Source organism: Aureococcus anophagefferens, assembly GCF_000186865.1.
Source record: "Aureococcus anophagefferens unplaced genomic scaffold AURANscaffold_10, whole genome shotgun sequence".
Lineage (NCBI taxonomy): Eukaryota > Pelagophyceae > Pelagomonadales > Pelagomonadaceae > Aureococcus > Aureococcus anophagefferens.
Genome location: NW_008705570.1, coordinates 1,071,553 through 1,099,240, shown reverse-complemented (window position 1 = coordinate 1,099,240; position 27,688 = coordinate 1,071,553). Strand labels below are relative to the sequence as shown.

The 27,688-nt window shown below is 71.9% G+C and overlaps 9 protein-coding genes across 9 annotated transcripts; 4 read left to right on the top strand and 5 right to left on the bottom strand.

Moving 5' to 3' along the window:
- Positions 1-5,207: 5,207 nt before the first annotated feature.
- On the bottom strand, positions 5,208-6,239 carry AURANDRAFT_64503 (hypothetical protein; the record flags this gene model as incomplete). Its single annotated transcript, XM_009039038.1, has 1 exon — positions 5,208-6,239. The coding sequence occupies one exon, from the start codon at positions 6,237-6,239 to the stop codon at positions 5,208-5,210; it is 1,032 nt and encodes a 343-aa protein (XP_009037286.1).
- A 774-nt stretch (positions 6,240-7,013) lies between these two features.
- AURANDRAFT_64502 (hypothetical protein) lies at positions 7,014-7,859 on the top strand (the record flags this gene model as incomplete). The annotated part of the gene is made up of 1 exon (XM_009039135.1): positions 7,014-7,859. One exon carries the CDS (start codon positions 7,014-7,016, stop codon positions 7,857-7,859), a length of 846 nt encoding a protein of 281 aa, XP_009037383.1.
- An 848-nt stretch (positions 7,860-8,707) lies between these two features.
- On the bottom strand, positions 8,708-11,416 carry AURANDRAFT_64501 (hypothetical protein; the record flags this gene model as incomplete). Its single annotated transcript, XM_009039037.1, has 1 exon — positions 8,708-11,416. One exon carries the CDS (start codon positions 11,414-11,416, stop codon positions 8,708-8,710), a length of 2,709 nt encoding a protein of 902 aa, XP_009037285.1.
- A 1,665-nt stretch (positions 11,417-13,081) lies between these two features.
- Positions 13,082-13,825, bottom strand: AURANDRAFT_64500 (hypothetical protein; the record flags this gene model as incomplete). The annotated part of the gene is made up of 1 exon (XM_009039036.1): positions 13,082-13,825. The coding sequence occupies one exon, from the start codon at positions 13,823-13,825 to the stop codon at positions 13,082-13,084; it is 744 nt and encodes a 247-aa protein (XP_009037284.1).
- A 212-nt stretch (positions 13,826-14,037) lies between these two features.
- Positions 14,038-15,042, bottom strand: AURANDRAFT_64499 (hypothetical protein; the record flags this gene model as incomplete). The annotated part of the gene is made up of 1 exon (XM_009039035.1): positions 14,038-15,042. The coding sequence occupies one exon, from the start codon at positions 15,040-15,042 to the stop codon at positions 14,038-14,040; it is 1,005 nt and encodes a 334-aa protein (XP_009037283.1).
- A 190-nt stretch (positions 15,043-15,232) lies between these two features.
- On the top strand, positions 15,233-15,653 carry AURANDRAFT_64498 (hypothetical protein; the record flags this gene model as incomplete). The annotated part of the gene is made up of 2 exons (XM_009039136.1): positions 15,233-15,241; positions 15,270-15,653. The coding sequence occupies 2 exons, from the start codon at positions 15,233-15,235 to the stop codon at positions 15,651-15,653; spliced, it is 393 nt and encodes a 130-aa protein (XP_009037384.1).
- A 137-nt stretch (positions 15,654-15,790) lies between these two features.
- Positions 15,791-16,465, top strand: PLS3 (hypothetical protein; the record flags this gene model as incomplete). Its single annotated transcript, XM_009039137.1, has 2 exons — positions 15,791-15,889; positions 15,971-16,465. 2 exons carry the CDS (start codon positions 15,791-15,793, stop codon positions 16,463-16,465), a joined length of 594 nt encoding a protein of 197 aa, XP_009037385.1.
- Positions 16,466-17,816: 1,351 nt separating this feature from the next.
- On the bottom strand, positions 17,817-19,455 carry AURANDRAFT_64497 (hypothetical protein; the record flags this gene model as incomplete). The annotated part of the gene is made up of 2 exons (XM_009039034.1): positions 17,817-18,665; positions 19,003-19,455. 2 exons carry the CDS (start codon positions 19,453-19,455, stop codon positions 17,817-17,819), a joined length of 1,302 nt encoding a protein of 433 aa, XP_009037282.1.
- A 125-nt stretch (positions 19,456-19,580) lies between these two features.
- Positions 19,581-24,935, top strand: AURANDRAFT_64496 (hypothetical protein; the record flags this gene model as incomplete). The annotated part of the gene is made up of 6 exons (XM_009039138.1): positions 19,581-20,023; positions 20,084-20,312; positions 20,391-21,133; positions 21,355-22,071; positions 22,599-23,379; positions 23,601-24,935. 6 exons carry the CDS (start codon positions 19,581-19,583, stop codon positions 24,933-24,935), a joined length of 4,248 nt encoding a protein of 1,415 aa, XP_009037386.1.
- Positions 24,936-27,688: the final 2,753 nt, after the last annotated feature.

The window sequence follows — 27,688 nt, the reverse complement described above, 5'->3', positions numbered from 1 at the left end:
CGCTCTGCGACGCCGTCGACCTCGTCGAGAGCGACCGCTGGGCCCTGCTCGGCGACGCCGACGACGTCGACGGCGGCGGCGTCCTCCGGGGCGACGCGGTCCACGCTTTCGTCGTCGAGGGCCGCCCCGCGACGGTCTGCGCGCCGACGGCCGCGCCGCAGACCGCGAGCGCCTTCGACGCCACGTCGGAAGGCTGGCGCGGCGCCCGGTTGCGCCTCGCCTTCCCCATGGACGACGCCGACGACCTCGTCCTCGACGTGCCGAGCGGCTCGCACGCGAACGCGCGGACCTTCCGCCTCCGGGAGGACGGCGCGCCGGGGCTGCCCCTCTTCGAGGCCAACGCCGCGGTCGACGGCGGCGCGCTCCACCTCGCCGACGCGTCGTCGGCCTTCCTCGACGGCGTCAAGTTCGCGGACAACCGCGCGGGCGGCGCCGGCGGCGCCGTCCACGCGGGGCGCCTCGCGGCCTTCGTCGCGAACAACTCCCTGCTCCAGGGCAATGCCGCCGCGGAGGGCGGCGCGCTGTACGGCGGCGCCATGAGCTCGCTGAGCCTGACGACGTCCCTCGCGTCGGGCAACGCCGCGGCCGTCGCCGGCGGCGCGGTCGCGGCGCGCGGCGGCGACCGCGTCGCCGTCGCCGACGCGATCCTGAAGTCGAACACCGTCGACGGCGACGTCGCGACGCCGCTCGCCGCGGGCGGCGGCGCCGTCGCCCTCTTCGACGTGGCGGACGCGACGCTGGACGGCGCGACGCTCCGCGGAAACGCCGCGGGCCGACCCGGCGCGCTCGGCGGCGCGGTCCTGCTCTGGCGCTCGACGTTGGGCGTCGGCCGCGCGACGACCTTCGAGGCGAACGTCGCCCACGGCGGCGGCGGCGCCCTGGCGGCGCTCGGCGGGTCCGCGCCCGCGGCGGTTTCGGGCGACTGCCGAGACGTCGCGGTCTTCGTCGACTGGAGGCGCACGACGGAGACCTGCCTGCCGACGGCGTTCCTGGGTGTGGTGGGTGTAACCTGCGACGCCTGGGCCGTCGAGGGCACGAAGGCCTGCGAGGGCGGGGACAAGGTCTTCGACTGCGCGGGCTGCGCGTGTTCGTTCGCGTCTCGACGACGAGGAGTCGAAGGCGCGCTACTTCACGATCACGCGGGACGGCGAGGAGCTCGGCCGCGGCGGCCCCGCGGCGGCGGCGCTGCGGCGCTTCGACTTCTGCCTGCCCCCGGGGAAGGTGCAGGTGCGGGCCTTCGACGACTTCGGGCAGTCGTGGTTCGGCGGGTCCTTCTCGGTCCGGGTCAAAGGCGGCGAAATGGTCGCGGGGCCGCCCGTCGCCGAATTTTCGTCGGCGCCGCTGACCATCGCCGTCGGCCTCGATCGCGCGACGCAGTTCGTCGCGAACGAGGCGACGGCCGGCGGCGGCGGCGCGCTCTACGCGGACGCGGCGTCGACGGTCGGCGGCGTGGCCGGCGACTTCCGGGACAACGCGGCGCCCTTCGGGCCGACGGAGGCGACGAGCGCCGCGGCGCTCGTCGCCGACCGACGGATCTTGCACGTCCGCAGCGGCGTGGCCGCGCCGCCCGTGTCCGTGACGCTCCTCGACGCGCTCGGCCAGGTCGTGGCGACGGACGGGTCGACGGTCGTCGTCGCCGGCGGCGCGAACCTGACGGGCTTCTCCGGCGGCAAGGCCACGTGTCGACATGGCGTCGCGACCTTCGCCGACCTCGTCGTCGTCGGCCGCCCGGGCGCGGCCTTCGAGCTCGACGTTCGCGGCCGCCGGCGTCGGCGCGGGCGCGGTCGTCCTCGTCGAGGTCGACGCGTGCGGCGTCGGCGACCAGCTCGTCGGCGACCGCTGCGAGCCCTGCGCGGCGTCCGACGAGTTCAACGTCTACGACTTCGGCGCGCGCGTCCAGGAGAACGGGAACGCGGGCGCGGCGTGCGCGCGGTGCCCCCGCGACGCCGACTGCGCCTTCGACGGCGGCGGCAACGGCACGGCGCCGCCCGGCGCGGACCTACGGCCGCGGCGGGGCTACTGGCGCTCGACGCCGTTCAGCAGCAACGTCGCCAAGTGCAAGTTCGAGTTCCACTGTAAAGGTGGCGTCGACCTCTGGGCGAAAGACGCGGACCCCTGCGGCGACCGGCGCGAGGGCGCGCTCTGCGCGTTCTGCGAAGCCGGCTTCGTCCACGACCGCTTCGACGGGTCCTGCGTCGACTGCCGCGGCGCCAAGAAGCGGAGCCTGCGCGTCGCCGTGGTCTTCGTCGGCCTCGGGCTCTTGTTCGTCGCCGCGGCCGTCGCGGTCGTCGAACGCGCGCGCGCGCGCTCGCTCGTGCGGAGCTTCGGGCGCTCGAGCCGCGACTTCTACCGCGACCTGTGGCCCCAGGCGAAGCAATTGATCGCCTTCTGGCAGATCTGCGGCTCGCTGCAGCGCACCTTCGACGTGTTGCGGTTTCCGCGTCTTTTTCGGCGGTTCGCGCTCGCGGTGTCGGCGGTGTCGCTGAACTTCTACGCGGCGCTGCCGGGCTTGTGCCGCGAGGCGGACCACGTCGACGAGCTCGTCGGGACGACGCTCTGGCCCCTCGCGGCGTCCGGGGCCATCCTGGTCGCGCACGCGGCGAAGACGCGGCGCGCGGCGGCCGGCGCGCGCGGCGCCGCGGCGCGGCTCTCCATGGGTTTGTTCCTCCTCTTGGCCTACGTGGTCGTCGCATCCTGCGCCGCCGTCGCCTTCGCGACCTTCGACTGCGACGACCACTATTCGCGGAGCGACGGCGAGCCCCGGTCGTCGCCGTACCTCGACGCGTCGTTTCTGCGGATCGACTACCGCGTCGATTGCGCCTCGAAACGGTACGCGCGCGCCAGGGCCTACGCGGCGCTTGATGATCGCCGTCTACCCCGTCGGCGTGCCGCTGCTCTGCTTCGTGCTGTTGTGGCGGAAACGGGACGACGTCGACCCGCCGGGCGGCGCGGCGTCGCTCGCGCGCCGCGCGCTCGCGGCCGACGGCGGCGGCGACGACGACGACCGGCGGACCGCGCGCGAGTACCTGGAGCTGCGGCGCTACGCCGAGGCGTCGTCGCGCGGCGCGGCGCGCCGCGGCGTCGGCGTCGCCGTGGAGATCCTGGGGACGGACTACGTGTGCCGGCGCCGGGCGCGGAACGACGGCTGCAACCACCTGGCGTTCCTCTTCGCGGAGTACGCACCGGCCCGCTGGTGGTTCGAGCCCGTGGACATGCTCCGGCGCATCGTCATGACCTGCCTGCTGCCGGCCATCGGCGACGGCGACACGGTGCGCCGCGCGTACGTCGCGCTCGCGCTCGCGCTGGGTTTCGCGTGGGTCTACGCCGTCGCGGACCCGCACGTCCGCGCGGCGACGAAGCGCTTCGCGCTTGCCATGCACGGGGCGCTGGTGGTCGTACTCCTGCTCGTGCTCGTGCTCTTCAACGAGCAGTTTTTGGACGCGCGCGGCGCGGGCTGGTCGGCGGCGGACGTCGGCGTCGGCATGGTCCTCGTCGCGGCGGTCTACGGGCCGGCGTACCTGCTCTACCGCGGCGCGTCCCGGGGCGACGGCCGCGTCGTCCTCGTGGGGCGCGCGTCCTTCGCCGCGACGTCCGCCGTGCCCTTCGAGGGCCGGCCCTCGGCGGCGGCCGTCGAATTGCCGCCGGTCGCGCCCGCCGCGGCGTCGCCGCCGACGTCGCCGACGCCGCTGCTGCAGACGGTCATGGGCGTCGAGATCGCCGACACGGAGAAACCCGTCGAGCCGGACCTCACCTACGACGACGACGAGCCGACGGCGGACTCGACGGAGCGGCTCCGCCGCGGCAGCGCGCTCCACGACCACACGCTCCTCGTCGACGACCGCGGCTTCGAGGGCGGCGAGTTTCCCCTGGCCGCGGCGACGGAGGTCGAGGAGACGAAGTATTGTTAGTTTTATGCTTGGGCGTTTAGGATTGCGAGGTTGCGTTTGGCCTCCTCGAGGCCCTTGGCGGCCGCGAGCTCGAAAAAGCGCCTTGCCTCCGCAAGGTCGCGTTCCACGCCCAAGTCGCCGTGATAATGTAAGAGTCCAAGATAGTATTCGGCAGCGGCGTAGCCCTGGGCCGCACTGAGCTTCCAATAGTAGACAGAAGCCTCCTTCACCATCGTTCCGTAATTGCATTGCGCGACCGCGTCGCCGCGGTCAGCCGCCAGGCGAAAAAGCTTCTCTGCCTTTTTCACGTCGCGTTTGACGCCGTCTGCGCCTTGATAATACAATAAGCCGAGCGATATCATTGCATCCACGCTTCCGAGCTCGACGGCACGCTTGAAGATTTTTGCAGCCTTTTTTGCGGATTTCACGAAACCGTACGAGCCGACGATATACCTGCCACCCAACGCATGGATCGCTTCTGGCACCTCGTTTTCCACGTGGCGACGAAGCCGCGCCGTATCTTCCTCTTTGGATTTAGGGAACGGCGTCCGACAGATAGGACACGGCGCGTGTAGAGATTTGGCCTGGCAAGTCTCGCAGATCCGGCGGCAGCAGCAGGATTGAGTTAGAATCCCATCATTCACATCCCATTCCTCTAGGCAGACCGGGCACCGCGACCCGTACCGCTCCGACGTCGGCTCCGGCTCCGGGTTCGCCTCGCGCCGCGCGCGAGCGGCCTCGTGTTCGGCCGCGATGCGCGCGCGGACCTCGTCTGCGCGCGACCGCGGCGCGGGACCGTAGAACACTTCCTCCGGCGGCGACGGCGGCGCCTCGGCCCGCGCCGCCTCCGCGGCGCGCTCGTTTCGAATCTTCTTGCACGCCTTGCGGTGGCCGCGGTCGCGCCAGTCGATGCGTTGACAGTCCGTCGAACAATACTGCGTAGTTCCACAGGGGCAGTTGAGCAAGGTCCTCGGTTTCGCCCCACAAATCGTGCACGTCAAACGCAGCTGTAGCGCTTTCGCCCGCGCCTTTTTCGCCTCGAACTCGCGTTGCTTGATCTGCCAGTCCATCAGAGGTTCGTCCTTCTTCTCCTCCATCGTCTAGAGCTTGCGTATGGCCCGTCGCTTGTTTGGAGCTCCAGGGGTGACGGTTCCGTGAAGCGGGGCGTTGTGACGCGGCGAGCGTGCGGGGCGCGCGGCTAGTGTTGAGGCGGTCTTTGTGGTGTCTGTGCTCCCGGCAGGGTCGGCGAGGGCGAGGCGACCTCGTCCTACTCCGTCGGCTCCGGGCGCACAATTTGCCACAAACAAAGCAGACGAGTCCTTAGAACGTACAGAAGAGGTCGTCGCAGCCGCCGCAGGCGCAGCTGGAGAGGGGCGCCCGGGACGCGCACTGCGTCGCCGCGCAGGGGTTCGCCGCGTCGCCGACGGCGTAGCAGCCGTCGTCGAGCCAGCAGTGCGCGGCGGCGAAGGACGCGTTGACGGGGTCCCGCCGGTCGACGCAGCGCTCGCAGGCCGCCGCGCGCGCCGCGGCGCCGACGCGGGGGAGGCCGTCGACGTAGATCCACTCCATGGCCTTGAGCGGCGAGAGGAGCTTGCAGTAATGAAACCCCGCAGTAATAAAAAACGGCACGTCGCCCCGGCGCACGTTCGCGATCGTGAAGGAGTAGGACGTGACGTCGACGCCCGAGTCGTTCCGCCGGAAGACGGGCGGCGTCTTGATCCAGGTCGGCCCCGTGAGTCCGATGGGCGCCTCCGCGTCGGCCGCGACGCCGAGCGGCGCGCCGGCGGCCTCGAAGCGCGCCAGCGCCGCGGGCGCGGCCGCGGCCTTCGCCCACGCGATGGCCGCGGCGTTGATGTGAGCGCACGTGTTCAGCGACGTCGCGTCCGTGGCGTTGTCGTCGGACGCGTCGAGTCCGTAGGCCTGCCACATGGCCTGGCGGCTCTTGAGCTTCGTTCGGAACTCGCTCGCCGCCACGGGCCCGTAGTCGCCGCGCAGGCTGTGGATGGGCATGGTCACGGTCGTCGACTCCAGCACGCAGTCCGTGTCGTTGCTATCGCAGGCGTTGAAGATGTGCGGCAGGTGGAAGGGCCGCACGTCGGAGACGTCCTCGAACGCGTCTTTCGTGGCGGCGGACGCGTTCGCGAGGCCGCTCGCCCCGAAGCCGCTCATGATGGCCTGGGCGCGGGCCACCCAGGGCGAGCCGCAGGTGCAGTCCGCCGGCGGCAGCGGGTCCGGCGCCGGCGCCGCGGGGCCGATCGACGCGTCGGGCCATCGCGGGTACGCGCACGTCGGGTTCGTCGGCCAGTCGGACTGGCAGGGCGCGCGCAGGTAGGGCGAGCCCTCGAGCTCCATGGCGGCGACGAGGGGCGCCACGAACTCGGCGGTCGCGGCGAGGTCGAGCGGCGCGTCGAGCGAAAAGGCCGCGACCGCGTCCGCGACCGCGGCGATCGCGGCCGCCGGCTCGAGGTCCGCCGCGAGGTCCCCGTCGAGCGGCCGGCCGTCGGCGAACTGGGCGTGGTTCAGGCCCTCGACGACCAGCACGGGGTCGTCGTCGGAGCCGGCCTGGCGGTACCAGGCCTCGGCGGCGCGCGTGGCGCGCGAGACGCCGTCCAGGCTCCCGGCGACCGTGAGCACCGGCGCGGGATGGTCCCGCGTGGAGGGCGGCGTCGTCCCGTTCGGCGCCGGCGCCGCGTAGTGGGCCCGGGGCACGCAGGCGCCGAGGAGCGCGACCCCTTTGAGCGCGGCCGCCGACGGTCGCGTTCGCGTAGCCCAGCGCCTCGGCCGCGTCGCCGCCGTCGCCGTGGCCCGCGAGCACGAAGGCGCCGGTGTGGCCCGCGAGCGCCAAAACGACGCCATCGATGACGGACGCCGGCGCCGTGTCCGACACGTCGGCGACGCGGGCGTCGACGCCGCGGCCGACGAGCGCCTGCGCCAGCGCGGCGTAGGCGTCGGCGGCGAAGGAGCGGTTCGCCGCGGGCACGAGCACGAGCACGGGCGCCGCGGTGATGCTGTGGAGCGACAGGAGGAGCATGCCGAGCATGGTGCGGGGCGCTCGTGCCATCCCGGGGTCTTCGGGCTGCCTGCGTCACACATCCGAACACGATGGAGAGGACGACAATACTCCCGATGGAGAAGACACCCGTGCGCCTCGTCGCGCTGGCCGCCGCGGCGTCCGCGGCCTGCCCGGACCTCGCGGCGCTGCCCAGCGCCGCCGCCCGCGGCCTCGACCCCGCGGCGCTGGCCGGCACGTTCTACGAGCAGGCCTTCTACGATTTCGCCCAGGTCGGCGCCACCTGCCAGAAGATGACCAACGTCGTGACCGACGACGGCGCCATCGCCCAGTCCTTCGACGTGCGCTACGGCCCGCTGCCCTTCGCGCTGCCGCTCGTCTACGAGCCCACGGACGAGCCCGCGGTCTTTACGCGGTCCGCGTTCCACATCGGATCGTTCCCCAGCGTCGTCGTCGACGTCTCCTTCGACGACGACGGCGCCGTGGACGCGCTGTCCGAGTACCTCTGCTCGTCGGTCGCCGGCGTCGACTACGAGGAGGTGCGCGTCTCGACGCGGGCCCGGGTCCCCGCGCCGGCGCTCGTGACCGCGCAGGAGAAGGCGCTCCTGGCCGCGGGGCTCAACCGGACGCTCGCGCCCGTGGACCACTCGACCTGCGACGACGACGCCCTGCGGACGGAAGGCAAGTGCTGCGACACCTGCGACGCGTCCCAGGGCCTCGTGAAGTACTACTCGACGGACGGCGTCTACGACCACTGCGGCGAGACGTGCATCAAGCCGGCCGAATTCTGGCTCTACAAGATCTTCGAGAAGAACCTGACCCTCGCGCCCTACGAGCACATCTGCAAGGACCTCATCTCCAACAACGGGAGCCACTACTCCGTCTACTCGTCGACCGTGTCCCACGGCATCCCCTACATCTTCACGGCGACGCTGGACCTCTACGACCCGGGGCCCGTCTAAAGACCGCTTTCTTTTGGTGCAACCGCGGTTGTCGGTGGTGCCTCTCGCTTCTCGTGCGCGCGCTGCAACTTTAAGGAAGGCACTGTCGACTATTGAGTTGCTCGAACGCGCGATTAATCTAGCGCCGCCGCTTCCGCTTGCCCGGCGACGCGGGCGCGTAGCCGAGCTCGCGCCGCACCGTCGCGATACGGAAGAGCAGGTGGTTGAGCTTCGTCTCCGAGCCCGCGATCTCCGGCCGGTCCTTCAGCCGCCAGAGCGCCGCCGACGGCTTGATGCACCGCGCGCAGAGCGCGTAGCGGCCCCACGCGAAGCCGAGCGAGTTCGACGGGTCGTTGATCGTCACGCCGCCCGGCTCGGCGCACTCGATGCAGACGCCGCCGCGGTAGACGCGGCTCCAGGGCACCCAGCCGCGCGTGCGCGTCCCCGGCTGGCGCCAGCCGCGCGCGTCGCATAGCGCCTTCCAGGTCTGGCCCGCGAGCGACAGCGCCGGCGCCGGCGCGTCGCCGCCGTCGTGCGTGAGCTGGCGCAGCCGTCGACAACTCCGACCGCTGCGCACGAGGCTTTTGCCGTCCAGGTTCCTCAAGATCTGCGAGGCGACGCCGTCGGGGAGGCGCCACAGCGCGCTCATCACGATCGAGCTCTCCGGTCAAGCGCACTCCAGCGCCGATGCTCGCGCTGCCCGCCGCGCCGGCGCCGACGGCGGCGTCGAGCAGCTCGACCGAGGCAACAACTCGAGGAGCTTGTAATTGAGGTCAAGCTTGAAGCACACGCCCTAACAGCTGTCGAGCTGCTCGACCGGGGCAACGACTCGTCTTGAGGTCGAAATTGAAGCACATCCCCTAACGCAGCTACACGTCGCTCTCGATGATGGAGCGGCGGAACTGCTCGCCGGGGAGGTTGGCCATGTGGATGGGCGTGACGTCGCTCTGCATGCGGGCCCAGTTCGCGGGGCGGTGCGAGAAGTTGGGCGTCTCCTTCTTGGCGCGCTCGTGGAGCTTCACCTTGTGCTCGATCTCGACCTCGCGCGCGTCCAGCGCCCGGTGGCGGCTCACGAGCTCCTTGTGGCGGTTCGCGTGCTCGTCGGCGAGGGCGCGCGCGTCCTCGGCGTGCTTCCGCGCGTCGTCGCGCGCCTTCGCCGCGAAGTCGAGCTGGCGCTCGAGCGACGCGATGCGCGCGACCAACTTCTGGCGCTCGCGGTCCGAGTTCTGGAAGGCGTGGTGCTCCTTCTCGTAGACGCGGAGGAACTCGTCGTGCTGGCTCTGGAGCTGCGACCCCGCGACGTGCGATTCCGACAGCTGGCGCTCGACGTCGCGGTAGCGGTCGTCGAACTGCGCGGCCCGCGCCTTGAGCTCCTCGAGGCGCTTCCCCAGGGCCTCCTCGCGCTCGAGCGCCGCGTCGCGGTCCGCCTCGGCCGTCTCCGCGCGGCGGAGCGCGACGCCGCGCTGCTCCATGATCTTCTCGGACCGCGCCTCCGCGTCCTCGGCGCGCCGCGTCGCCGCGACGGTCGACGCCTCCGTCGCCGCGGACCCCTCGTGGGCCGCGCGGAGCTTCTGCTCCGCGGCCTTCTTCGCCAGCTCCGCGACGTTGACGGCGGACGCGAAGTTCTCGAGCTTCTGCTCGAGCTCGGCGATGCGGCTCGCGTCGCGGTGGCGCTGGTCGCCGAGGGCCGCGCCCGTCGACTCGGCCTCGGCGCTCCGCAGCTTCGCCGCGCCGAGCTCGGCCTCGGCCTCCTCGAGGCGCTTCGACGCGTGCGCGGCGACGGTCTCGGCCTTGAGCCGCGCGGCGTTCGCGCCGTCGGACCGCGCCGTCGCGTCGCTCAGGCTCCGCTCCGCGGTCTCGCAGCGCAGGGTCAGCCGCCGGGCGTCGGCCTCGGCCTGCTCCGCGCGGACGACGGCCATGGCGTTGTTCTCGGCCGTGCGCTTCGCGTCCTCGAGCGCCTCCTTGAGCCGCGACGCCTCGGCCTTGGCGGCCTCGACCTCGAGCGCCGCGTTCTTCGCGGCGCCGAGGGCGCGCTCCGCGTCGCGGCGCGCGTCCTGGGCGCCGAGCTCCGCCTCGAGGCGCGCGCCCTGGGCCTCCGCGAGCTCCCGCGCGCCGTCGCCGCGGAGCGCGTTCGCCTCGAGCGCGGCGGCCTCCGCGGCCTCGCGGCGCCGGTCCGCCTCGTCGGCGCGCCGCTCCAGCGACTGGCGGTGCACCTCCGCGGACGCGCAGACGCGCTCCGCGTCCGCGCGCTTGCGGTCCGCGTCCGCGAGTTTGGTCTCGGCCGCGAGGCGCAGCGTCTCGTCCTCGGCGACGCGCTGCTCCGCGAAGCGCAACCGGCTCTCGGCGTCGGACGTCGCGTTCTCCGCCGTCGCCACCTTGGCCTCGAGCGCCGCGCCCTGGCGCTCCAACGCGACGACGCGCTCGTCGGCCGCGTGCGCGCGCGTTTCCGCCGCGGACGTCCGCGTCGCGAGCTCGCCGACCTGCGACTCGAGGCGGCTCGCCTCGCGCATGGCCGCGAAGGCCCGGTCCCGCTCGCGCTGGACCTGCTGGTCGAGCTCCTCCTGGGACGCCGCGAGCGTCCGGTAGCGCTCGCGCTCGCGCGCGTACTCGGCCTCGACCTCCTCGATGCGCTGGTCGACCATGGCCGTCGTCTTGGCGAGCGTCGCCGCGTAGCGGTCCCGGTCGCCCTCGAGCTCGGCCGTCAGCGCCTTGACGCGGTCCTCGGACACGCGCTTCGCCGTCGCCAAAATCTGCTCGTGCTCGGAGCGCTCGCGCTGCAACGTCGCCGCGTGCGACTCCTCGCGCTGGGCCAGGGTCGCGTGGGCGTCGCGGCGGTAGTCGTGCTCGAGCTGGGCGATCTTCGCGTCGACGCGGCGCTGGGCCTCGACGAGCGCGCCGTCGTGCGACGCCTTTTGCCGTAGGAACTCGCGCTTGTTCTCCTCCTCTCGCTTCGTCGCGGCCTCCGCGGCGGCCTCGGCGACCTTGACGCAGCGCTCCGCGTCGCTCTGGGCGCTCCGGCAGGCGGACCGCAGGCGCGCGCACTCGTGCTTCGCGTCGCTCGCGGCCTTTTGCGCGTCGGCTAAATTCGCGCGGAGGACCGCGTCGCCGTGCTTCTCGGCGCGCGCGCGCTCGCCCCGCGCGTCCGCGGCCTCGGCCGTCGCCGCCCGCAGGGCGTCGCGCAGGCGCGCGATCTCGACGCGCGCCTCCTCGACCTCCGCGCGGAGGGACCGGTGGCTCGCGTCGTCGGCCTCGCGCTTCCCGAGCAGCGCCTCGAGCTCGCGCTCGCGCGTCCGCGAGCCCTTGAGCTCCGTGGCGAGCTGCGACCTGGTGATCTCCAGGCTCCGCTGCGTCTCCCGGAGCGACGAGATGCCGCGCCCGCCCCGCGCCGCCGTCGACAGCAGCTGGTCCACCTCGGCCTCGAGGGCGTGGATGCTGCGCCGGTAGCGCTTGTCGTCCTCGACGGCGACGGCGCCGGACTCGGGCACGGCGCTCGCGAAGGTCTGCGGCGACCCGGCGAGGTACCGCCCCGGCGACGCCGGCGCCACCGGCGACGGGCTGCCGAGGCCGAGGTGGGCCATGCTCGATCGGGCAGCCTTCTACCAGCTTTTTTCTTGAACTTCTTCATCGACGTCGCGCAGCGGCCGGGCTGCCCGTCGCGATGGCCGTCGCGCGCGGACGCGCCCGCGCGTCCCCGCGGCGGCGGCGCCGCGCCGTCGCGGCGTCGCTCGCCGCCGCCTGGCTCGCCGGCGTCGCCGGCGGCGCGAGCGGCCAGCCGCTCAACGGCGACGGCACGGCCAACTACCTGCACCGCGCCGCGCCGCGCGCGCCGGGCCCGCGGCGGCCGCCGCCGCCGCCGCCGCGGCCGAACCCCGTGGAGCAGGCCGTGGCCAACGCCCACAAGACACACACGCTGAGCGGCGCCTGGCACCACGGCGCCACCGCGGGCTCCGCGGGCACGTTCGCCGGTCCGCTCGAGGCGGCGACGGCGCCGCGGCAGAACAGGCGCGACCACCGCCACGCGGCGCACAACGGTTTTTATGATTGCCCGGCGCCCGGCGAGGCCTACACGGCGGCCTACTTCCTGCACCGCGACACCTTCGAGAACGTGAGCGACATCCCGGACCCGCACTTTTGCTCCAAGGTCGCGAACATGGAGTCCGCGAGTTTTAGCATCTTCCCGCGCCACGGCCGCGGCGGCTGGAAGCACGCCGGCTCCGTGAAGAAGTCCGTGGACCTCTTCGCCTTCGCCATCACGCACCTGTCCTGGCTCGACCGCTACCTCACGCAGTTTGGGATGACGCGGCACCTCAAGCCCTGGTTCGTGCCCCACATCCTGGACCGCGTGCGCGGCTACGCCTGGTCCGGCACGCCCTACCACAGCGCCGAGGTCCAGCGCGCCGCCGACGCGACGCTCGTGCTCATGCCCTTCTTCGCGACGCCGGATCCGGGCCTCGGCGACGCGGGCCACTCGTCGCTCGACATGCGGCGCGCGTTCCTCGCGATGACCGTCCGGGGCGTGAGCCACTTCTTCAAGCACGTCACGGTCTGCGTCGGCACCGAATTCGACGAGCGCTACGCGAGGAACGAGTCGGGCCTGCCCTTCTTCGACGTCATGCGCGTCCCCGCGGACCGCATGGGCATGCACGTGCGCCACAAGGGCGTCGACCCGTCCATGCCCTTCAAGGCCGGCTGCATGGGCCTCGCGACGATCTACATGGCCAAGGTCCGCCTCGCGAACGACCCGCGCTACGGCTTCTTCCGCTACGTCTACTACACGGAGAGCGACCAGCTCCCGCACGTCCGCGGCCTCGGCCACATGCTCCGCACGCTCCAGGCCGAGCGCGACAAGGGCACCTGGGCCGTCTTCACGCCCCACCGCCTCGTGCCCCTCATGGAGGCGCCCGAGATCACGCGCAACGCGACGAAGCTCGAGACGCAGTGGGTCGCGCAGCGCGCGCGGTTCCTCGGCAACGTCGACGCGCGGCACGCGCCCAAACAGCACCACGAGGTCGCGGACCTCCGCGAGCCGACGACCTGCTGCTTCGAGCGCGCCGACTGCGACCGCGAGCGGCCCAACTGGGTCAACGTCACGGACCCGCGGCTCCACGTGCTCCGCTTCGCGACCGCGCCCTTCGCGGTCCTCGCGGGCGAGCCCGACTTCCACGCGCAGACCTACCGCCCCTGCACCGTGTCGGACCGCGCGCGCTGCCCCTAGGCTTAGTGCGAGTCCGGAGGGAGGGTCCTCACAGCGCGTCGTCGCCCGGCGCGTCCTCGGCGAAGGCCTTGCGCATCCAGTCCGCGCGCTTGTCCGCGTAGAGGCCCTTGACGGCGTTCTGCGTGGAGATGCACACCGTGAGCTCCACGCCGCCCGCCGCCGCGCCCCCCCGGACCGCGTCGAACTTCTTCTGCTTGAAGCGCGCGGGGCCGCCCGGCAGGCGATCCATCGGCCCCAGCGTCAGCAGGCCGCTCTTGAGCCAGTCCTCGTTGAAGAGCGCGAAGGCCTGCTCGCACTTGGTCCCCTCCGCGAGGACGACGCGCGTGACGCCGCGCTCCTCGCACAACGCGCGGATCGCGTTGGCCTCGGAGTTGGCCGCCGTGATCTTGTCGTGGCCGTCCGGCACGGAGCAGCGCGAGAGCACGGTCCACAGCCCGAAGCCGGCGCCCGTCAGCGCCGCGCACTGCTGCGCGTAGTCGGCCTTGGGGTGCTCCTCGACGAACGCCGCGGCGTAGTTCGACGGGATCTTGTGCGCGGTCTTGTTGTTCGCGGGGTTGAGCTTCCCGAGCATCGTGCGCTCCGGCGTCAGGCCGAGGCGGAGGCCGGCGATGTACCAGAACGCGTTGTCCACGCGCGCGTAGTACTCGCCGGCGAACGTGTCCGTCGAGCAGGAAGACGTGGAGAGGATGAGGGTGTGGAATGGCTTGCCGGGCTCCGGAGCGACGAGGCCGAGGCAGTCGACGAGCGTGCCGGCGGCGGCGCCTTCCGTCATCTTGCAACCGCAAACCTTCGAGCGCTTGGCGGCGGGCTCGTCTTCGGCCATGCTTGCTTGTTTTGCTCGCGGAAGAGAGCGGACAGAGCGCGGGTCTTTGCGTCGGCGATCTGTGGAAAATCGGCTCTGGTGGCGGCGCGTGATCGGTCGAAGACGCCCGATTTAATAGTAGGGTCACGAGGCGCGTACCATTCCCCCGTCGTCAAGGGGTGCTAGCGGGGCGGGACCCAGGGCACGGGCGTGTTCACGGGCGTCTCGGGCGGCGGGTCGTAGCCCTTCGGCGTCTTCACGGGCCCGAGGGCGCGGTTCGCGTGGTGGAGGTGGGCGTTGAGCGCGTCGACGAGCGCGTGGCCCTCGCCGTGGGCGCGGCGCACGGCGACGAGGGCCGCCTCGACGAGCGCCTTGGCCTCCGCGGCGTCGCGCGCCCGCTCCGCGGCGCCGTCGTCGTCGTCGCCGTAGAGCAGGCTCACGGCCAGCGCCTTGACGACGGCGACGGTCGTCGCGTGCGCGGCGCCGAGCGCGCGCCGCGCCCGGGGGAGCGCGTCGCGGAGCACGCCGCGCTCCTCGCGGACGCGGTCGCGGTCGCCGAGGCTCTCCGCTAAAGCGACGACGGCGTCGAGCGCGGCGCGGTCGTCCTCGCCGAGGAGCGCCGCGTAGCCCGCGGCGACCTTGCGCCGCAGGGCCAACGCCTCGTCGCACCGGCCGAGGCGCGCGCAGGCCGCCGCGAGTTTGGCCTTGGCGCCGAGCTCGCGGTCGACCTCGTGCGAAAAGTGGCGCCGCCGGAGCCCGACCTCGACGCGGCGCACGGCGGCGGACTCGGCGTCGAGCCCGAGGTCGCCGAGGGCGTCGGCGAGGCCGGCCAGCGCCGCGACGCGCCGCCAGTCGTCGTCCGGCGCGCGCTCCGCGGCGGCCCACGCCTCCCGCGCGACGCCGAGGCGCACCGCGGGCTCCGCGAAGGCGTCGCCGCAGACGGCGCAGCGGTCCCAGCGCGGGTAGGAGCCGTTCGCCTCGGACTCGCGGGACGCGACGCGCGCGAGGCAGGCGAGGTGGGCGTCCCGGCCCTTGGCGCAGCCGCAGGCGCGCACGACGCCGCCCGCCGCGTCGCCGCAGACGTAGCACCGGTGGCCCGGGCAGGCCTCCTCGACCTCGGCGACGCAGGCGCGCCCGACGTCGTCGAGCTGCCGCACGAGCGGCGCGCCGAGCCGCGCGAACTCCATCGTTTGGGCTGCCCCGAGATTTAACGATGTTGACCTATTTGATGAAGTCAACACCGACCATTTGCTCGCCGACCAAAAAACACGATGGACATGGTGAGCATGGCGAAGCGGGGCAGCGCCCTCGCCGGCAAGGCCCTGGACGCGGCCAAGGACGCGACGACGGCGGCCGCGACCGCCGGTGTCCGCGACGATGTTCCACGTCGCTCCTTTGGAACGCCACGCCACAGGTCAAGGTCGCCCTCAAGCACAACGAGCCCAGCGACCCGCTCGACGTCCTCGAGGAGACGGAGAAGCTGTTCGTGAAGCAGAAGATCGAGACCATGGAGGCCGTCGCCAACGCCGTCGCCGGCGCCGTGGGCCTCGGCGAGTTCGCGGCGCTCGGCGAGACGGCGAACAAGTACGACGCGTACACGAGCAACGGCGGCAGGCAGTTCAAGGTCGTCGAGACGAGCGAGCGCTGCTCCTACGAGGGCTGGGTGCCCACGGGCCGCGCCTGCTGCCGGCCGAACCACAAGCTCCAGCTCCACGTCTACACGCCGGGCAGGACAAGAGAGCGAAATTCCCAACTTCAAAGGCTCCTTTCTCGGCCGTTTTCCACTCGTTTCGGCTGATTTTTGGACGAGCGATCATCTCTCGGAACGGTCTCGAAGCGCGATTGCTTTGCTTTTCTTGGAACGCGCGCGCGCGGAACACTCACATTGAAGCGACGTTGAATCTCTCTTGTCCTGCCCAGGTCTACACGCCGGGCATGTTCGGGTCCAGGGAGGTGCTCCTCCTCGACCGGCCGTTCAAGTGCGCGGGCTGCTGCTGCACGTGCCACGAGTGCTGCCAGCAGACGCTGGACGTCGTTTTCCGGCGTCGAGCGAGCTGTTTCGAGCGCCCGAAAGCGTGCGCCTCGCAGGTCTACGCAGCAACCCCAGAACAGAAGGCGGCCCTCGACCCGGCCCTCAAGATCGCGACGGTCCGGCAGCCGCTCCTCGGCGGCGGCCTCGCGCCGTCCCTCGACGTCATGGACCGCGAGGGCAACGCGCTCGCGTCCATCTCGGGGCCGACCTGCTGCGTCGGCGGCGCCTGCTTCGACACCACGTTCACGGTCTGGTCGCCGGAGGGGCTGCCCATCGGCAAGGTCACGAAGGAGGGCGCGCGCGACTTCGGCGAGCTCGTCCAGCAGTCGCTCACGGACGCGGACAACTTCGTCCTGAATTTCCCCAAGGACACGGACAAGAAGACGAAGGCGGCCATGCTCTCGTCGCTGCTGCTGCTAGACTACATGTTCTTCGAGGACGAGGGCGCGCTCGCGTGCGACCCTGTCAACTGCGCATGCAAGTTCAAATGCTGCGACCTCTACTGCTGCGGCTGCCTGACGCCCTGCTCCTGCTCCTGCGGCGAGCCCGCGCCGCCGCCGCCCGCGACGGGACTGTAAGGCGGACTCTCTCCCGTATCCCGCCGGCGCACAAATTCGACGTAGGCTTCGTGAACTTCAATCTCGACCTTAACACCACCTAATAGGGACCTGAACCAACTGGAAGAACCGGGCTGCCCGATCTCCATTGGTGACCAGCGCTCGTGTTCTCGGAAATGGCAGCCATGAAGCTCGTGCTCCTTTCGGCAGCTGCGGCGGCGGCGCTGGACGTCGACATCCCGGCGTGGCTCGACCCGACGGTCTCCAAGGCGACGATGGGCCGCGTGGACCGCTCACGGCAGACGCGCCGCACGGTCCGCGCCCTGGGCAACAAGATGCTCAAGCGCGCGGCGGCCCGCCAGCGCCAGCTCGACGAGGGCGACCCCACTCCGGCGCCTTCCGGCGCGCACTTCAACATCAGCGACGACGGGATGGCGCTGCTACACGGGTTGCGAGGCCGAGCTGCTGGAGTATAACGCGCTCGCCACGCTCTGCAGGCCTCCCGATGACGACGACGAGGGGGCGTCCGACGACGCCGACGACGCCGACGACGACGACGACGGCTCGCGTGCGCGGATGTGCGCGGATGTCAGAGGGGTCGTCGGCCTCATCGGCACGTCCGCGGCCGCCTGCGCCCGATTCGTCGAAGAGTGCGACGTCGGCGAGTCCACGGGGACCTGCGCCGAGTTCCCGCTGGTCTGGACCAACATGATCGGCTGCCTGCGGACCTGCCAGTGCGACGACGTCGACGTCATGTGCGGCTACCAGGACGGCGAGCCCTACGCGGGCTCGACGACGACGTACGTCTACTCGAGCGACGTCTGCGACATCGACGACTACTCAGAGGTGTCGCCCTTGCCGTCGTACTCCTCCTGGAGCCAGACCGAGTCCTGCACCGATGGGTCCAACACGTGCACGTACATTGGCACGTACATTGGCACGTACATGACCGGGGAGGAATTTGTTGTCGCCTGGTGCTGCGGCGGCGACAAACCCCACTGCGACGATTATGAGTCGAAATCATTGTGCTCGAGCCTTTCCGAGAGCGAGAGGGAGAACGCCGCCCTGGTGAGGGCCCGCCTCTTGTTTATCTCCAGCGCAATCTTCTGGATTTCCGCCACCTTCCACTGTTTCCTGGGCTCCTACCTACGGCGGGATTGTCCGCGGCTGCTGGCGTGTCTGCGGGCGCGTCAGGAGGGGACGAAGGAGGGCGGCGGCATCGACATGGCCGAGGTGCCCGCGCAAGGCGCGGAGGCGCGGCGCGCCGCGGAGAGCCAGGAGGCGACAACGGCCGCCGCCGGCGCCGGCATGGCCTAGGCGCCCGGTCCGCCGAGGCTCCGCCGACTCGCTCCGGTAACTTCCTTAAAGCCGCTCAGCCGCGGGCGACGAGCTCCTTGAGGAGCGCGTCCGCCGCGCACGTCGCGGCCATGGCCCGGACGCGCGCGACGCCCGGCGGCGCGGCGTCGCCGTTGCGCGGGAGCGCCGCGGCGACGTGCGCCGCCGCCGCGCGCATGACGCTCGCCTGCATGAGGACGACGCGGTCCTGGCCGAAGGCCGGCGGCCGCCGCGGCGCCGGGCCCTTGCGGGGCGCGACGACGGCGACGAGCGCCGCCGCGGTCAGGTCGGCGACGGTGTCCGCGGCGTCGAGGAGCGCCGCCGCGTCGGGCCTGAGCCGCACGCCGAAGTCGCGCGCGAACTCGAGGAGGCCGTGGAGCGCGCGGCTCGCGCACCAGAGGAAGAGGTGGGGGCACTTGTGGAGCCCGAGGCGCGCGAGGTCGCCGACGACGTCCGGCGCGAGCTGGAGGAACGCGTCCGCGCGCCGCGGCGCGCCGCCGACCATGCGCGCGGCGAAGAACTCGAGGCGGCTCCGGAAGTGCGCCGCGTAGCGCGCGAACGAGTCCAAATCGAGCGCCGCGCCGCAGCTCAGGCGCCGCGCGGCGTCGACGTGCGCCGCCGCGAAGGTCCGCGCCGCGGCGTCCACGGGCACGGACCGCGACGCGCGGGGCCCGTCGCAGCCGCCGTAGAAGTAGAGCCAGCACGCCTTGAACGCGCCGCTCCGCGGCGAGAAGACGACGCGGTCCGTGCGCCGCAGGAACTCCACGAAGGCGACGTCGCAGAAGCGCGCGGCCTTGAGCGCCGGCGGCGCGGCGCCCAGAAAGGACAGGAGCGCGGGGACGCGCACCGCGTAGTGGAAGTACTCGTAGGGCTCGCCGACGCGCTCCTGGGCAGCACAAGGGTGATTCAACGTCGCTTCAACGTGAGTGTTCCGCGCGCGCGCGTTCCGGAAAAAGCACCCACGCGTCGAGACCGCTCCGAGAGATGATCGCTCGTCCAAAAATCAGCCGAAACGAGTGGAAATCGGCCGAGCTATGAGCCTTTGAAGTTGGGAATTTCGCTCTCTTGTGCTGCCCCGACGCGCTCCGCGGCGCCCGCGGCGAGCAGCGCCTCGACGTCCGCCGCGGACCGCGGCCGCGGCGGCGCGTCGGCGGCGGCCCGCGCCGCCTCGGCGCGCCACATGGCGCAGACGGACGCGCAGCGCCGCGGCGCGTCGGCGTCACCGCGCGGTACTCCGCGGTCCGCGACGGGTGCGCGAGGTCGTCGTCGTCGCCGAAGAAGCACCAGACGCTGCGCTTCTTGCCCCAGCGGTGGGCGACCAGCGCGCCGAGGGCCGCCAGGTGCTCGAACTGGGACCGCCGGCCCGCGCATTCGACCGCGTCGCAGTCGCATTCCTTCACGAGCCGCCGCGCGGATTCTCTCCACGCCTCCTCCGCGCTCCAGGACAGCAGGATGCCGTCGGGCGCCGCCGTCTGCGCCGCCGACGCCGCGCGCAGGGCGTCGCCGAGGGCGCAGAGCCGGTCCGCGGAGGCGATGTGCGACGCCATGAGCAGCACGAGCGTCGTCGGCGCGGGCGCCTCCTCGGCGTCGCCGGGGACGACCGTCACGGCCTCGTCGTCGTCCTCGAGCTCGCGCCCCACGGTCGCCTGGCACCGCGCGGCGCCGAAGGCGGCCATCGTCACCAATCAGAGGATTGCCAAGAGAGCGCGGCCATGCGATTAGCGCGTTCCCAATTTGAACTTCAAATTGAAGAAAGGGCCCCGTTGGCACCATCTATTGGCACCCCTTCCCGACTGATCCGATGGAGAGCGTGCGGGAGGAGAGCGCGCGGGAGGATCAAATGGAAAGGGTGCGGGAGGTGGCGGCGGGCGAGGGGGAGAAAGAGACGGAGTGCTCCGTCGCGGAGGGGACGTCGTCGACGTTGATCTTCTGCGGCACGTGGAGCACGGGCGACGACCGCGACGACGGCCTGCCGGAGCGCCAGCGGGAGCCGGGGAGCGCCGCCAAGCGGAAGCGCGGCGTGTCGCCGCTGAGCGACGCGCCGCCGCCGGCGCCGCCGGCGGCGGAGCTCTCGACGACGCCGACGAAGAAGTTGTTGCGCCTGCGGCGGCTGGTGCTGAACCACGTCGACGAGAGGAGCGTCGGCGCCTTCTTCGGCGTGCTCTTCGTCTGCGTTGTCACCTTCGCGACGCTCGGCGTCATCAACATCATGGACTGGCTCCAGCTCGAGCCCCTGACGGCCATGTACCTCCACGGCGTCCTGGGCTGAGACGCGAAAATCGACTCAACTTATGAAATGTAAAGGTACGCGGAAGACGCGACGCACGAGCTCGTCTTCCCCGACTTTGTGATCTGCCACACGTGGCCCGTCGTCTTCAACTTCCGGCCGGCGGACTGGAAGAACGTCTACGTCGCCGTCTGGGACGACGGGCGCCTGTCGGCGGAAATCGACTACGACTTCGTCAACACGTCGTCCATAGACCGCGGCGGCGACGGCGTCTGCCTGCGCGTGCACGCCGCCGACTACGGCAAGGTCCCGGGCGGCGTCCCGCGGCCACGACGCACGTCGAGAGCTTTCGACCGAAGCAAGAGCCTCACCGACGCGTCGTAGGTCCCGGGCCCCGCGACGCACCTCCAGGTCTACTTCTGGAACGAGTTCGCGGCATTTTACAAAAACACGTGCCCGCTCTGGAACGACGCGCTCGACGCGTGCCCCTTCTGGCCGCCGAGCGCGTCGCAGATGCCCGACTCCTTCGAGGTGCTCGTCGACGGCGAGGACGACGCGCACGTCTGGGTGCCGACGAACGCCATCAACAACGTCTTCATCACGCCCACGAAGTACGTGAACCTGCGCGGCGACGTCGACATCGAGTTCCTCTTCTCGCCCGTGACGCAGTCCTACGTCGTCGTGCCCGACGTGACGCTCGGCGACGCGCAGCCGACGTACTTCTGGTACAACTACCCGTCGCGCCACATGATGGTCCACCGCAAGTACGCGCAGCGGAGCCTCTCGGAGCTCTACGCGATCCTCTTCGCGATCCTCTCGACGGTCGCGTCCATCTTCTCCTTCTTCCTCTACACCGAGGGCGACATGAACCCGGGCAAGTTCATCATCCGCAAGGAGTTCCTCAAGGCCCACCGGGCGCAGAGGGCGCTCCGGAACTCCATCAGCCGCGGCCACAGCATCGGCAGGTGCGTCGACGAGGTCTGCGCCGCCACGGGCGCGATCCCCGGCGACGACGGGGACGACGAGGAGGCCGCGGCGTTTCGCGGAGGCCCGTCCGACGCGCGGAGCGACGACGTCGAGGCGCGGAGCGACGACGTCGACGCGGCGTCCATCGAGGCGAGCGCCGCGTAAAGGTTACTCGCGCGCTCCGGGGCCCGCCTGCGCTCGGCGCGCGCTCCGGGCGCTACAAGTCGCGCACCTCGCTGAGGAAGTCGGAGAAGTTGGCCTCGGCGTCGCCCGCCGCCGGCGCGGGCGCGGGCTTCGCGGGCTTGGAGTGGATCTCGACGACCTCGCCCGGGAGCTGCGCGACGGCGCGCGCCTTCGTCGGCCGCGACCGTTTCACGCGGAGGTGCGACGGGAGGAACGACTGGTCGAGGACGACGCGCTGGACGTCGTCGGTCTCCACGGCGCCGAGCTTCGCCGCCGCCGGCGCCTCGTCGGCCGGCGGCGCGCCCGGCATCGCGGGCCCGGCGACGGGGCCGTCGTCGCGCGGCGCCGGCAGCGGCTCGAACGCGTGCGGCGGCGGCGGCCCCGCGGGCAGCGGCGGCCGGACGCGCACGCGGGGCGGCGGGCCCGGCGGGAGCGGCGGCCGGAAGCCGCCGCGCGGCGGCGCCGGCGCGCCCGGCGGCGCCGGCGCGCCCGGCGCCAGCGGCGTCAGCGTCATCGGCGGCGGCATCATCGGCGGCGGCGGCGGCGGCCGGCCCCCCATGGGGTACATGCCCGGCGGCGGCCGCGGCGGCGGCGGCGGCGGGCCGTCCATCAGGCCGGACCAGCCGCGCGCCGGCATGCCCCGCGGCGGCGGCGGCGGCGGCATCATCATCATCCCCCGCGCGAGCATCGCGTGCGGCGGCGGCGGCCCCGGCGGCGGCGGCGGCCGCGGCGCGCCGAGCATGGCGTGGGGCGGCGGCCCGCCGGGCGGCGGCCGCGGCGCGTGGAGCATGGCGTGGGGCGGCGGCGCGCCGGGCGGCGGGCCCGGCGGCGGCCGGGGCGCCGCGGCGTGTCCCGGCGGCGCGCCCGGCGGCGGCCCGCGCGGCTGCTGCTGGCTCGGCGGCCGCGGCGGCGGCGCGTAGGGCGACGGCGCGCCGGCGTAGCCCAGGTCCGCGGGCGGCCGCTTCTCGTCGTTGCGGTGCTTCTTCTCGAGCACCGCCTGGTGCGCGCGCAAGGCTTGCAGCTTCCGCCGCAGCTCGAGGTCCGCGCGGTTCGTCGCCGCCTCGGCCTCGAGCTTCTCGATCTCCTCGCCGAGCTTCGTCGGGTCGCGCAGCAGGGTGCGCGCCTCGACGCGCTCGACCTGCTGCTTCTTCGACTTCTTGATCTCCTTCTTCTTGAGCTGCTTCTTGTAGGCCATCAGCGGGTTCGCGCAGAGCTTCTCCTTCTTGCCCATCGTGGCGGTGGTGGAGGCGGCGCGCCGCAGACGAGAACGAGGAGGCGCGGGGGCGCGCAGACGCGCAGGCCACGGCGCGCGGGCGCTGGTCCTCGCGGGAGCCGGTCCTCGCTGCGGGGCGGGCCCACCTCGTCCTTGCTGGATGGGGGCAAACAAACCGGAGTTGTCCTCGTTGAAGCGCCATCAACGCTCGATGATGAGCAGACAAGCAGCCCCATAAGCGACCGCTCGCGCCCAATCATGGCGTCGCCGGAGCGGAAGAAGAAGAAGAAGGGCGCCAAGGACGCGGCGACGCCCCCCGCGAGCCGCGAGGCGAGCGCCGAGCCCCGCGGGCGGAGCGAGAAGAAGGACAAGAAGGACAAGAAGAAAAAAAAGGACAAGAGCGCGTCCAAGGAGGGCCGGTCGAAGAGCAAGGACAAGAAGAAGGGCAAGAAGGACCGGTCCGCGTCCAAGGGCAAGAAGAAGGGCGTCCAGGAGGAGGAGCCGGCGAAGGAGAACAAGGTCGAGGAGGCGCCGAAGGAGCCGTTGGTCCTGCCCGACCGCTGCGGCGAGGAGGACCGGCTGCGCACGGCGCTCATGGCCGCCTTCGACGGCGACGAGAAGGAGCTGGCCAAGGAGATCGAGACCATGCCCACGTTCGTGAGCCCCTGCGGCGTGACCATCAACTGGATCCCCGCGAACAGCGAGTGGACGACGCCCGTCCCCGTGGCGCGGCCGACGCCCGAGGAGAAGCTGCTCTTGGCGAAGATGCCGCGGACGCGCGGCGACGGCCTGCCGCGCTTCGCGACGGGCGGCCACGACCGCAAGGGCGTCGAGCGGTGCTGGCTGCTGCTGCGGTGCCACTTCGAGCCGTTCACGTCCATACCGGGAGCGCTCGGCGCCGCGCACCACGACCCGCCCCACCACGAGACCGACAAGGACCGCGCCGCCACCAAAATCCACGCGCTCTTCCACCGCGCGACGCGCACGGCCGGCGGCAACCGGCGGGGCATGGTCCGCGCCGTCGCGCGGCAGGCGCACGCCAGGGCAGCAAAAGAGAGCGAAATTCCCAACTTCAAAGGCTCCGATCTCGGCCGTTTTCCACTCGTTTCGGCTGATTTTTGGACGAGCGATCATCTCTCGGAACGGTCTCGAAGCGTGGATGCTTGTTTCGTAACGCGCGCGCGCGGAACACTCACGTTGAAGCGACGTTGAATCACTCTTGTGCTGCCCAGGCGCACGCGCAGCGCGACCCGTCGCAGCTGCTCAAGCCGCGGCGCGTGCCGTTGCACCGCCTCTTCCGGTTCCTCGAGTACTGCGGCGAGACCTTCGAGGGCGGCTTCCCCTACGACAAGACGAAGTGGGCCGCGCTCCAGGAGCTGATCCGCAAGGAGTTCAACGTGTCCGACTCGCAGGTCTCCGCGCTCTGCCGGCCGACGTGCCCCGAGGCGGCCAAGGCCCTCGACGCGGCCTTCTACCCGGCGAACCGCGGCGACTCGCGGGGCCAGTCCCTGGAGCACAAGCGCGCCCACGAGGGCCACCGCCGGGGGCCGCTCGCGGACTCGGCCCCGGACCCGGACGCGGGGCCCGCGTCCCCGCGCGCGGCGGCCCTCATGGCCCACGGCGTCGCCATGGGGCGCCTCTACCTCGTCGCGCATCTGGACGCCCACGCCTGCAACGCGCCCGACGAGCACGGCGACCGGCCCCTGGCCATCGCGGCCATGGGCGAGCGGCCCAAGGCCATCCTGGCGCTGCTGAGCCGCGGCGCGTGGCCGTCGGCGCCGTCCTGCTCGGCGACGTCCGGCGGCGCGACGGCGCTCCACTACGCGGCGGCGACGGGCAACGGCGACGTCGTGCGCCAGCTTTTGGCGGCCGGCGCGGATCCCAACGCGACGACGACGTCGGGCGAGACGCCGCTCCACTACGTGAGCCGCCTGCCGCGGGAGCGCGGGCCCGAGGCCGTCGAGGTCGCGCGCGTCCTCATGGACCACGGCGCGTCGCCCGACGGCTTCGCCGACGAGCGCAACGCCCACGCGGAGCCGCCGCCGCCGCCGCCCGCCGAGGAGAAGGACGACGAGGACAAGGGCAAGAAGGGCAAGAAGAAGGGCTCGTCGTCGAAAAAGGCGAGCAAGGGCTCGTCCAAGAAGGCGAAAAAAGAAGAAAAAAACGACGACGAGCCGCCGCCGCCGCCGCCGCCGGATCCGCGCGTGCCCGACGTCGCGCACCTGGGCCACCGCGCCACCGGCGAGCCCCACGCGGCGCGCTTCACGCCCCTCCAGTGCGCCGCGGCGGCGGGCCACGGCGCCCTGCTCAACGAGCTCCTGCGGCGCGGCGCCAACGCGGGCGTCAAGGCCGCGAACCCGGGCGGCGACTACCACACGGCCGTCACGATCGCGGGGCGCGTCGCGCGCGCGCCCGAGCCGCCGCCCCACGCCTACGACATGCTCCAGGCCCTGCGGACGAACCTGCACCTGCCCGCGCCGACGAAGCCCAAGCCCGAGAAGAAGGGCGGCGGCAAGAAGTCGTCGGGCGGCAAGAAGGGCGGCGCGAAGAAGAAGAAGAAGCGGTAGCGTAAGTGTGTTGTCCCTAGGTTCGACTCCTCGTAAAACGCCGCGCCGCGACTCGACTTACTTCGGCTGGATGCGTAAGTGTGTTGTCTAGGTTCGACGCTTCGGGGCATGTATAAAACGCCGCGCCGCGACTCGACTTACTTCGGCTGGACTCCGAGCGATCGAGAGGAGAGCTGGAGGGGCCGGAGCTTGCGGCGCTTCTCCAGGTCCGCGCGCCAGCCCGCGTGGAGCTCCGACTTCGCCGGCCGCACGTGGAGCGACACGACGCCGCAGAAGGCGTAGTGCGGGTGGGAGAGGATGTCGGCGAAGGTCGCCGCCGGCGACACCTCGAGCCACGCGTCCTGCCACTCGAGGGTCTCGCACTCGGCGCCGTCCGCGGACCGTTGTCGGTAGTCCGCGTAGTCCTTCGCCGACTTGAAGGACGGCGTCTCCGGGAGCCGCGTGTAGACGGACACCTCCGTGGCGCGGTAGACGCGCTTCGCGTCCCAGTCCGGCCCCGCGCCCTCGCCCGGCTCGGGAAATAGCGTCAGGAGCCAGTCGCAGAGCAGGTCCGTCCCCGGCACGCTCTCGAGCAGATCCGGCTGGGCCGCCGGCGCCTCGGGGTAGCAGAAGACGACGGGCCAGCGCAGCCCCTCGCCCTCGAAGTGGGGGTGGCTGTCGTACGCGTGGACGCCCGGCGGCGGCGACGGCGCGAGGCGCACGCCCGCGGCCTCGGCGGCGTCGAAGACGGCGGCGTACTTGGCGAGCTTCGCCGCCTCGATCTTGGCCTTGTTCGCCGCCTGGCGCTTCGCCTCGGCGAGGCCGTCCGTCGCGTGTTTCAAAGTTTGGCGCAGCGGCTTCGAGGCCGGATCGATCTCGAGGCCCCAGTGCGCGGCCTTGGCCGCCGGCTCCCACTTCTTGAGCCCGAGGCAGGCGCGCGCGAGGCGGAAGCAGCACTTGGCGTTTTGGCCGTCGATGGCGAGCGACGCCTTGCAGTCGGCGATCGCGGAGCCGTAGTTTTTGAGCACGAGCGAGCACGCGGCCCGGTTGCTCAGCAGCGTCGCCTTGAGCGGCAGCGGCTCCTCGTCGCCGGCCTCGTGCTTCGCCGCGAGGCAGAGGTGGAACCCCTCCGTGTACGCCTTGGCCGCCTCGCGGTAGAAGAGCTTGTTCTTGACGGCGACGGCCCGTTGGAAGTGCGCGTTGCCGCGGTCCTTCGCCGCGGCCGCCAGCGCCGACGGCGGGTCGTCGCCGTCGCGCAGCTGCATCAGGCCCTCGACGAGCGCCGGGTCCATCTCGTCGAGGCTCTCGGCGAGCAGCGGCATCTCGTTGTCGTCGTCGTCGAGGGACGCGAGGTACTTGGCGCGCTCCTCCTCCGACCACGACGGCATCATGTCGCTGAGGTCGAAGTAGCCGTCGTCGTCGTCGTCGTCGTCGTTGGTTGGCGTCGCGAAGGAGGCCATTGTTGTGGCAGCGCTGTGTCGCTTCCTAGATGTGGCTCATCGCTGGCTACTGCGGCAACGACTTTGAGTTGCAGCTCAAGTTGCATCGGCGCGCGTCGCTGGCGTCTGGACCAGGCCGTTCGCGCGGCCGCGCGCGAAGTATTCGCCGACGGGTGTGCGCGAAGTAGCCGCCGAAGCTCCGAGTCCGCACTGGAGGGGTCTCACCGCGGCCGCGCGCGCCGCGAGTCGCTCGTCCGTAGCGCATGCCAGGAGGACGGCACCGACACACCTATAAGCTCAAGAAGCAGCGTGAGGACTTGACATACAAACGTATCAAGGTCTTCTGCTCGAGCGTGGATCCCAGCTACGATGAGGTCCTGAGCTAGTTCAGCTTGATGAAGGACACCGTCGACCTCCGCCGGCACTCCGGCGCCAGCCGGCGGGCCCCTGATTTTTAAGTTCCCCGGGCCCTCCGCGTAGTCGAGCTTGGACTTCGCCGAGTTGCCGATGTGCGGGAACTTGCCCGCGGCGTAGGCGAGCTTGGCCTTCTCAGACCGCGCCTTCGCGATCTCGCCGAGGATCACCGGCGGCGCGGTCCTGCGTCTCGGCCAGCTGTGGCGCCCGTGTTCACTGGCAAGCACGCGGCGGCCAACTTGGGCCGGTCCAGAGGCGGAGCGGCCTTCTACACTGCGATGAACGATGCGCTCGATTCTTCCGGAAAGGCGTTCCGTGGTGACCCGCGTCGCGCGGAAGCAGCTCCGCGAGCTCCGGCCCGGTCCCGCGAACCCTCGCGCGCGCGCATCATTCCGCAGCCACCACCGCCTCTCCGCGCCCGCCGCGGCCGCGTGGCCCGCAGCAGTCGCTTCCAAGAGGCGCATCGCGCGAGGCGTCGCGCACGCCGTGCCCGCGCGCGCGAAAAGAACGGTCGGGGAAGTCGAAGCGAGGTGACAAACACCCCCGGCGAGCCTGGCGAGGTGCTCGCCGAGCTGATTTGGGGCATCATGGTCGCAGCTCGGCGTCCGCTGACTTTACGCGCCGCGCGCGCTCCCCCTGGCCCTCCCCACCGCCTGCCAACGCGCCCATCGCCTCCGCCGCGCCGCGCCGCGCCGGGCGATCCATCGCCCGCGCCGTGACGCGCCGCGGGGGCGGCGCGCCGCGGCACACCCGCCACCCAGCCCAAACTCGCCCCAAATCGCCGCCCCCGCGCCCCCCCGCGCTCACCCCGTTCCCTCGCCTAGGTCCAGATCTTCCTCTCCGCGGAGGGGGCCACGTCCACCCTCGAGGTGGACCCCGCGCTCACGGTGAGCGAGCTCAAGGACGTCGTCGAGGACGTCG